We start from the raw sequence: 10,307 nt of genomic DNA on the forward strand, positions 1-10,307 counted from the left end.
TATATATATATATATATTTAATTAGGAATAAACCACTTTCTATTTGAAACAAAAAACTAAATATACCTTAAGTTGGTGGAAAATATTATTGAACAAATTCAATATCACTTTAAGTGAAGACTGTTAAAAACATACAAAATATTTCTGAAAATCAGGAAGAAAATGCTAAAGTAGTAAAAAAAAAATGTACTAGAACTATCTGTAAAGATTTTAATCTGTAGAACAAAGTCATGGTAAATAAAAATATGATTAACAATGCCTCACAACTGTAAAAATAATATCAATTTTGTATTCTCCTAGAAAAGCTATGCAAATAATAGCTAAAGTGCTGAGAAACACAAGGATGCATAGGTCCAGTGTATCTGTGTGCCAATTAGTTTGTTGTGGATTCTCAGGGTCCCTTGTTTCTCTTTCTCATGTTTATGACCTTAATGTTTTACCACCTCAGTGTTTGATTTATTTAACTTTTTTTGGCAGAACCAGGGATTGAACTCAGGCCCTTGCTCTTGCTAGACAATACTTATTCTACTGAGCCATCTCCCCAGCCCTCACGTCAGTGTTTGTTAGCACATTCATAAGAGAATAATGTAGAGAAACAAAGTGAAAATTGAGTAAGTTAAAGCTAGCCTTTGCTAGATGATTAAGACCAAGATAAAGCAAGACCCATGCAACAAGCATTGTAGTTTTTGGATCTGATAAGGTCAGTGAAATCCACTCAGGATTTATGCTGAGATCCTGTATCTTTGTCAGTGTCAGATTGTAGAACCTTTGTCAGTGTCAGATTGTAGAACTTTGTCAGTGTCAACCATGTGGATGAGTCATGGCCATTGCTTGGCCAATGTGCTCTCCGTGAAAGCCTGAGAGAATGTTTTTTTTCCATGTGACTCTCCTTAGGCACACTCTACATCATCAATCACTTTCCTCTTTGGCCCCATAATCTCCTTGATCAGAAAATTTAGGACACTACTGAGTTACATGGTGTTACTGTACAAGTTCTCATATGTCCTGAGTCTTAATTGACCTTGGAAGGTTAAGCTCAAAATGTTGGCTTTCCTTGTGGTCCTCCTTTTTATCTAATTTTGGTCTGCAAACTTAGGTTGCTAACCCTCTAGAAGAGAAGATTCTTGCTATTACCATACAACCTAGGCTGTTAAACTTCCAGCAGAAAAGTATAAAAACGAAGTATAAGAAGTAAAGCCACGGTTTTATGCTAAGCTATAAGGGACTGAGGTCAACAATTTCTGACACTGCCAGTGAAGCAGAAGACCCAATACTATTATGGACTACTGGACTCTTTTAGAACATTTTGCTGAGTTAACACACTTATAATATTCAAATAATGGAACTAAACAAAAAAAGAGTATACAGATGAATGTCCATTTTGTATCTTTGTATTCAAAATGGTTAGGATAGATACATAGTTACATTCTCTTAATGAATAGAAGGATTTATTCTAATAGAGTTTGTAAGTAGGATATCATGTCTGCATCTTGTACATAAAATAACCACTAGGAAGAATGTATGCAATGTGTTATTTTTTGAAACTGTCATACCAATTTGGTTTGAAATTATCTCATTGCTATTTGTTTATCAATAAAATTATGGAAAAATAAATATTTTTTTTTAAAAAAGCTACCCTTTGATAGCAACCAGAGGAACATTTGGAGATTGTGGTTTGGACAGTAAGAAATTAAGTGTACCATTTCCAAGACATGTGTAATTTTGAAAATTGGTTGATATCATTGCTTTGATCTAGTTATATTAAAGTAAGCTTTGCATCTATGTAAAATATTGTGTGTTCACAGACTAAGAAGAACTGATGATATCGAGTGCAAAAAGAAAAAAAATTCAAGAAGTAAGAAGACTGTAAAGTTGAAGAGATCCATGACTATTTCTTCAGAAATATCTGTAGTATGTAAATCAACCTATGTACTTATCTACTATGGGCAAGAACTAAAGCCATATTTGCCTCTACTGGTGCTAGCAACAGATACAAGATTAACATTTAAAAAACATTCTCAGAAACCACTTCCTTTGTCATAAATTTGATGGGTAAAGTAAATGGATAAATCAAGCAAAACACCTAATATATAAATGCAAAAGTCAACCATGTCAAAGTATCATTTTCAATCATATTATCTGCCCATTTTCCCAAGTTTTGGTAGTCATCTCATTTTAAGCATTTATTGTTCTTTTCAATTTTGCTAGGTAAAACCCTAAAGAAATATTTAGATGGTAATTAACATATGGCTAAAACTATCTCAGGAAATACGAAATGATAGATTAAAATGTGCCACTAGGACCTGTTTTAAAATGAAAGGAAGGCAACCTACTGATAAAAGTATATTTCTTTTCTTTAAATGCACATGAAAATATTATAAAATCTCTACTTAAAAATTACAAAGTAGTGTCTCTTGAAGAAGGAAAAATATTTTCCTCCTTTTCTACAAATCAAAGTGCACAAAGTGTGTTGTTCTTTGTAGAATTACTTGAACGTGAGCTCTAAGGGAACAGGATTCACTGCCTCGTTCATTACTGACTCTCTTGAATACAACACAGCTCATAATTGCCAATTAGGAAATACTTCTGAGTGAATACAGTATGCACAGACTATAGCGTACTTGGCACAGGAATAGAGGTCCATCTGCCTCTACAAATGATTGTACATGCTTACAAAAAACAAACGTAAATAATGGCAAGCCAGTATTTCATTAACACCTAGGAAAAGGGCAACACGACTATTTTTATAGTTTCTCAACCACCATTTATAAAACATTGGAATTCTGCTAAAGAATGTATAATCACTATGTAGCACATTTTAGTAGAGGAATAAATATATTTGAAATGGCCAAAGCTGTCAGCCTCAGGTTGCTGGAGTTCGAACCTCACACCTCTCCAGCTGGCCAAATAGTGCCCTGAAGGCATTCGAGGAACAAAAAAAAAAACACCTTAATATGGGTTCCATGGTGTAATGGTGAGCAATCTGGACTCTGAAATGGCTAACAACTTCTTAAGCCAAGATAATAAGATTATTTGAAGGGACTATACTAGGCCTTCATGTTAGAGAAAGAAGGAGTCAAAGGATTAGGAAGAAAATTTCTATTGCTATATTTAAAAGTGCCTCTAAACTTTCATTTTTTATTCATTCGAAAACAACTATTTATATAGAAAATTACAGATCTACTCTTTGTTATGTAGACTTTGGGAAACTTCAGCTAATAAGTGAGCTGAATTTATTTAGTAACAGGATATATTAAATTTCCAAGCAAAATACTGAAAAATGCTTAGTTAAGAATATTTAAAGGCATGACACTTTCAGACTATGGACCATGCAGCTTCAATAAGAGTCTGTAGATGCTGTTCTCTGTCCAACTACAGATTAGTCCAAACCTTGCCAAGGTAAATAGTACAGCCTGAATACTTCTTTGCCAACTAATTGGTAAAGCTGACGGAACCAACAATCCAAAGAATAATGAAAAATACATTTCTAATACATTCTTTTCTCTCTGAAGTTGTACAGGAAAAAGGTCACTTACTAGCTTACCTTTTGGTGCCTTTATCTTTTTCTTGAGTGCACATTTTTTATGCACTGTGCCCTATTTATGCATTCTTCAATAGCATCTTTATTTATGACTTTGTGAATCAACATCATTGTGATAGGAAGCAAAAGTCACTTAGCTAATTACACATACTTGATAAGCTGCATAATAATAACCACTGCTGTATTGCACGGTAGTTGACGGCATATAAATTATTTCAGCTTTTTCAAGTGGGGAGAAACAAGAGACCTTTATAGTTGTTCAAAAGCACCCCTGTGGCCTTGATATTCATCTTCAGAAGTTCATTGTGCTTTTAATCTGAATGCTAGCATCAATAAGAAAATAAAGGTTAATTTCCATTCTACATATATTAGCAAGAAATGTTAAAAAAGAGTCAATGTAATGAAAATACTTCTGATCCATCATTGAGGTTATTATTTTAGAAGTGTGTTCCATGTAACACAGTCCCAGTAAAACAGAACAGTTTAGACAATCCTGGCCCCAGCAAGATGCCGCAATGAAATCTGACTTGGTCCAGCCAGGAGATTAGAAGTGCATAGAGAGATAAAATGCGCAGTACTAGAATATTAATATGACTTCTGCATGAAGATTGGAAATTCTATAAAGTTATGAATAAGGTCAAAACAACTCATAGATGATTTTCTGCCATAGAAATTCATACTCTCCTATGAGTGATTTACTGAATGTTATATAAAAATGGAGTGTGGACAAGCTCCATTCAGATGCGAGCTTGCAGCTGTTACTGTCTACATTTGCTCAATCGGGCTAGAGGATGATTGGAAGGTTGATTTAATTGTAGCTTCTGAATCAGATTCTTCTCTATGTTTTAAATTGTTTAACATAAATATAAAAATGTTGAAGTAATTTTAAGACTGTAAATATCTAACATAAAATCTAAAAATCTCATTCTCTTCAGAAAGACAAACTGAAAATGAATAAACCGTTAGAAAAAATACCATTATCTGATCATGGTTATTGTCCAATATTTTTTTGAAAAATTTAGTTTTTTAGGTAAGAACAATGTTCACAAGATATTCAGAAGGGGATAGGAATTAACAAATGAAAACCAATGTTATGACTGCACTGATAAAGTCAAAGAGAAGCACAAGTCAACATCTGTTCAGGAGGAGTTCAGAGCTCTGAAAGTTGAGCAGGTGCTAAGGCAGCAGCATCTGGGATCCTTGCAGGCAACTCAAAGGCTAAATATATTTGTCTCTATAAACAAAGTGCAGCAGAAATTTCTTTCTTTCTGATGCTACTACCACTATAACACAAGGCACCTCCAGTGAATTTTCTTAAACTTATCTACTCAGAGCTTTCTTTATCTGTCTTTCTGCTCCTAGACAAACTTAATCAAATTCCAAAAATATCCTAATGAATCACTTCCCAGCATCAGCAAATCATCCTTAGGGAGAGTATCTTTTTCTTCCTCTGTAAACTTTTAACCCATTTTTTTTTTAATTTTCACTTTATACATACCTCCTTTTCTACAAATTTTCTTGCCGGGCTTTCTGGCACATTCCTTGGATATTCTTTTTACTGAAAAATGAATAGAAGACTAGAAAATAACATGGCGCTCCATCATAGACCGCCGGAACATGCAACACCACTATCTAACTCAATACACTCCTGCATTTGACTTAGTGCGGAGGATCCCCGATTCGTTGAGCCTGCACATGCAATGAAGAAATGTTGATGCATCTTCTCAGAAGTCATTTGGTAGGAAATGGAAACTAGGAGCCCATTTCTACCTAATTATACGTGCTGTGGAGGAAAGAAAACGAGTAGGCACAGGAAAAAATAAGAATAGATACACTGACACACATAAACAAAAAGAGCAGCATGCAAGCATGTAAAATATGTCTACATGCCAACAGGAAAAGCCATGCATACTACCAGTACACATGAATTCATATTGTTAGAGCTTAGAATAGAAAAAATAAGTAAATATATCTTCCTGTTTTTCCTGCAATAAACTCACCATCCTCGGTTGGGACATATATGTTTAAATATAGGCAGTCTTCACTCTGGTCTTGTACATACGATGAAACTACATCCAAGTTATTAGTAAACCACACAGGAAGCATGACTTCTGGCAATCTGCCATCGATAATATTCTGGGGACACACAGGAGCAAACTGAGTAGCATTCCTGATATCTGACCAGGGAGACGGTGGCTCTGGAGGCTGAAAACGATGTTCTCCTGTTGGTGGAGCTGCATAGGGAACCCCAAGAAACTGAATAACAGGTCCCAAAATTTCATTATTGAGTTCTTTCTTAAGCCCTCTTATCTTGCCGAAGTTGGTAGTCACCAGTGGGTCCACATCATCCAATTTTTGTGAAAGCACATGGGCAGCCTGAAGCAAACTTCCCAACACACAGAGAGTCAAGGAGGCACCCACTCCCCCCTGTGCCAAGCACGCCATCACTGCTCTCCAGACATAATTTGGCCACATGCACCTGGGAAGTGCCATAGTCCCACATTAGTTGTCTAGTTGTCTGGTTTCAGTGAGACAAATGTATTTATATCCACTTGAGAAAGGCTGTACTGTAGTAGATATGCCTTCAATTTTTCAAAGATGAAGTTGTGGAACAAAGCTGAGAAAGCTTTTCATGCAGCACGTATCTTCCATTGATTTCACATGTATTGAAGCAACATCTTCAATCATCACTATTTATCAGACCATATCCTATTGACCATTCTATTTTCCATAGTAGCAATATGGCAGAGTGGCCATTGACTGTAAATTTCCTTCTTATAAATCAAATCCAGTTAGCTGCAGGTCTATATCCTAGAGAAAATAAAAATAAATCATTAGTACAAGCAACCTAAAATAGACAGAGTGATAACTAGCTGTTTTGCAAGATATGGAAATCCACTAACAGTGGCTAGAGTCTGGTGAGTTAAATACAATTATGGAAAAATTATGGTTTGAAGTGAGTTGACAGATAAAATAACTGATTATTAGATTACTGAGAGACTTGCCTACTGACTTTGTATATGCTTAAGGGGAAGCAGACCTTGTCAAATATATAGTTTCAAGAGCATTTAATAGTAAAGTATTTTTAAAACACTAAAGTTTGTATGTAAAATTTTCCTTTTATTGATAGTTCAGTCACATGAAATAACTACACGATTAATCAAAAGACAGGCTTAAAATTAGAATTAATATTAGAAAAACATTTTTTGAAAAATATTGTATTGTATTAATGGAACATAAAATCTGTCAGAAAACACACACACACACGCACATGCACGCACACACACACACACACACACACACACACGCAAAGTAATTCCCAGGCCCACATATGTGGCCACATAAGAACTGCTCTCATTCAACCAGGTCAAGTTCCTTACTAGGTTTCAAGATTTGCATGAAATATTGGTTGTAAAACTCCTATCTTAAATTTAGACTCAAGAACATAAAGGAGAAATGGCAACTGGCATAATAAGAAAAAGCAAAAGAAATTGACATCATTTTTGCAAACTAAAATTACTCTACCATCTAAACATATTTTTATGTAACAATAAATTTGCAAAGTGCAAATGAATTTGAGTCAAATTGAATATATTTTAAATTACAAATTATAGTCTCAATGTCTGTTAGAGATCAAAGAAAGAATTTTCAAAAGTGTGGTAATTTAAAAGAACAATCCTATCTCATCATGGCATCTTGCATATTAACACTAATCAAACATCTAACACTGTTTGCTCAGTTCAACTCATCTTCAGGAGAAATTGTAACATTCAGTGCAGTACCATTCATTGGGTAATCTCACATTGACTGTCAAACAGCATGAAGCTCAGAAAATTTGTCCTTTCTTGTTCCAGCAACCTTTTAAAGTGCTTACTTTGAAAAATAATAGTTTTGATTTGCATTAGAGATGGTTATATCTTGTCATGTTATGGAAAAATTCCTGAAGAAGTGTTGGTCTGGCAGTGAAATTGTCCTGACTTTGTGTTATTTAAAAAGAGATTGAGAAAACTATATAGGGCAGAAGGAGATTTGGGTTCTGGCCTGGTGTTCCTTTAGCTCTCAACAATCCATCACAGAAGGCAGTAAGGAGATACATGTCTTTCTTCAAGAACACAGTAGTTGTATTAATTCTTATGCTTCCACTGTGCAAGTGCATTAAAACACAAAGGACAGGCTTAGACACATCCTTCTCCCTTTCCAGACTCCAGAAGTCATGGAAGACTTAGTTATTCTTGTGTTGAAACATGATGGGCCATAGCATACCTATACATCTCTCCCATTTACGGTTTTTATTTAAATAGCATCACTTTGACACCTAAAAGAGAGCATTATGGTGATGCCTTAAAAATCCTCACCATCATTTTTATTCAGAATGATTCTCAGGTACAGTGATTTCTAAAACTTTTTCATATAATTTCATAAATAACAAAAATGCAGACATGGTATCTTGTCTAAACAATATTAGTACAAACCTTTCTTCTCATTGAACTAATAGAAGGTAGGTGTATATCTATCCTAACTATTTTGTATATACATTTTTTTCACTACAAAATGGTCCTTTATTTATATCCCCCTTTTTTGTTTTGTTTTGTCAGAGATGGGTGTTCCTTGTCATTAGAGAAGATGTATTTGGAGAAGTCTTTAAGGGACCTTTTCATAGTTGATGCCAGTTCAAATATTGTAGGTGCTTGAACTCAGGAACATAACCCAATATACTCCAATAGTTCATAATAGTAGTGGGTTATCAGCAGAACTGACAATTGTCTGAAGTTGTTGACTTGAGCCATTTACAGCTCAGCATATAAATATAGCTTTACTTTTTATACTTCATGATTGCACTTATATTCTGCTGGATGGTTAATACCAAATTAAAGCAAGTCCTATATAAGTAAAAATATAACATTTGTATCTGACAAGGTCAGTCAAATCCCCTCAGGATTTACCCTGAGGGGTCCATGTATAAGACCTTGTAGATCTTTTATCAGTGTCAGCCATCTGGATGAGCCACGGCCGTTGCTTGACCAATTTGCTCTGTGGGAAAGCCTGAGAGAATTTTTTTCTCTCTAGGTGACTCTCCTTAGACACACTATGCATTATCAATAATACACAATCAATTTCCTCTGTGGCCACATAATCTCCTTGATCAGAAAATTTAGGACACCACTGAGTTACAGGATATTACAGTATAGGTTCTTTTATGTCCGGAGTCCTCACTGACCTTGAAAGATTAGGGCCAAAATATTGACTATCCTAGTAGCCCCTCTTTTTCTCTAATTTTTGGTCTGTAAACTTTAGCTGTTAAACATCCAGAAGACAATCTTAATGATGTTATTACACTGTAACAGAGGCAATTGAGTTTAACATTACTATCTGTGTGAATGTCAAATGCCTTAGACATAATATGGAACTGCTATTGTCCAACAACCATGGTAATTCTAAACTTTAAATCACTATAGAATGTAAAAAAAATACTATGAAGTCAACAATATGCAATGTATTAATTATTGTAACTGTCCTACTAGCCTACTTTGAAACTGTTTCATTGCTATTTTTTCATATTAAAATTAATAAAAAATTATTAAAAAAAAGAATTGAGACCAGCAGAAAATTTCCCTTTAAGCATTAATATGAACAAAATATGGTTATAACTATCTGGAGATCTATTTCACAGGATATTTGTTTCTTAAGAAATGACATTTGATGAAAATAAACTTTCTTTAAAGTAAAAAAACCCCAAAAGTACAGCCTTTTTATTAACAAAATTACTTCTTATACTAAAAATGCTAAAATATGTGAAGAAAAAAGACATTCTTGTTCCTAATTAATATGAACTATTTTAAAATAAATTTAAAAGATGTGGTATTTTTTAAACAATGAAGTATTACTCAGCTATAAAAAAGACAAACTTGAGGCCTTTATAGGCAATTGGATACAACTAAAGACTATAGTCAAAGCTTGTGTAAATAAGGAGAGGAAGAAAGATTGAACGGAAGGCACACAAATGGGAAAAAGAAGAAGCACTGTATATCACATACAGGTACAAATTCCCTCTGATGAATGCTATTATTATGTATATGTAAAAATGTATCAATAAATTTTTTAAAAGAAAAATCATAAGTGAAATAAATCAGACCCACACATGTAAATATCATTGTCTCCTTAGTGTAATAATCTGAAAGAATAAATAAGACCTGAAAGGTATAATAGATATAGTAAAATGGAAAGAAACTGAACATAAGGCTTAAACAATGAAGATGAGGGAAAGGAGAAGGTATAGGAAAAAAGGGAGGGGAAAGAACCGTGCAAGTAGGTATACAGGATGGCTGAGATGATTACATTAATAATTTCTATCAGTTGTTTTGAAAACATCAGTTAATGTTTAAAATTTTCACCTTGACTAACCCTTGATGCTGATGTCTGCAACCTAAGCAACCACATCAAGAGCGGCAATGTGTAATACAAAAACCTCTCATCTTGGTCTTCTAAATGTGTACTATTAGTATTGTCTTATTGATTATTATTAAACTCTCTTTAAAATAAAATTACAGAAAAAGTAAAAAAGACAAGCAAGATAATTAAAGTTTATTGAAAGCAAGCATTATTCAATTTTTTGTCCAATCTTGTTAATCTGAGTAGCAGATTTGATGATAATAATTGGTACTATAACATTCATTGTTAATTTGCTATTCCTGGTTTGAAAATCTGTAACATATGTTACATGTTATATGTTACACTGTCTTTGTATCTGCTATTTTTCTATGTTTCT

The 10,307-nt window shown here is 33.9% G+C and overlaps 1 protein-coding gene across 8 annotated transcripts in view; it reads right to left on the reverse strand.

Annotated features, from left to right (window-relative positions):
- Positions 1-10,307, reverse strand: part of Nlgn1 (neuroligin 1) — a 908,803-nt gene that overhangs the window by 684,860 nt on the left and 213,636 nt on the right. For 3 of the 8 annotated variants that reach the window (XM_004633437.2, XM_004633438.1, XM_004633439.1), the window contains one exon: positions 5,542-6,352. In XM_004633437.2, the coding sequence (XP_004633494.1) occupies positions 5,542-6,034 (493 nt within the window). In that variant the 5' untranslated portion in view covers positions 6,035-6,352. Of the gene's footprint in view, positions 1-5,039; positions 5,100-5,541; positions 6,353-10,307 lie in introns of those variants that run through there. The other 5 variants (XM_023717837.1, XM_004633435.2, XM_004633434.2 and 2 more) reach the window with 4 other exon arrangements.

Source organism: Octodon degus, unplaced genomic scaffold (assembly GCF_000260255.1).
Source record: "Octodon degus isolate 3935 unplaced genomic scaffold, OctDeg1.0 scaffold00055, whole genome shotgun sequence".
NCBI lineage: Eukaryota > Metazoa > Chordata > Mammalia > Rodentia > Octodontidae > Octodon > Octodon degus.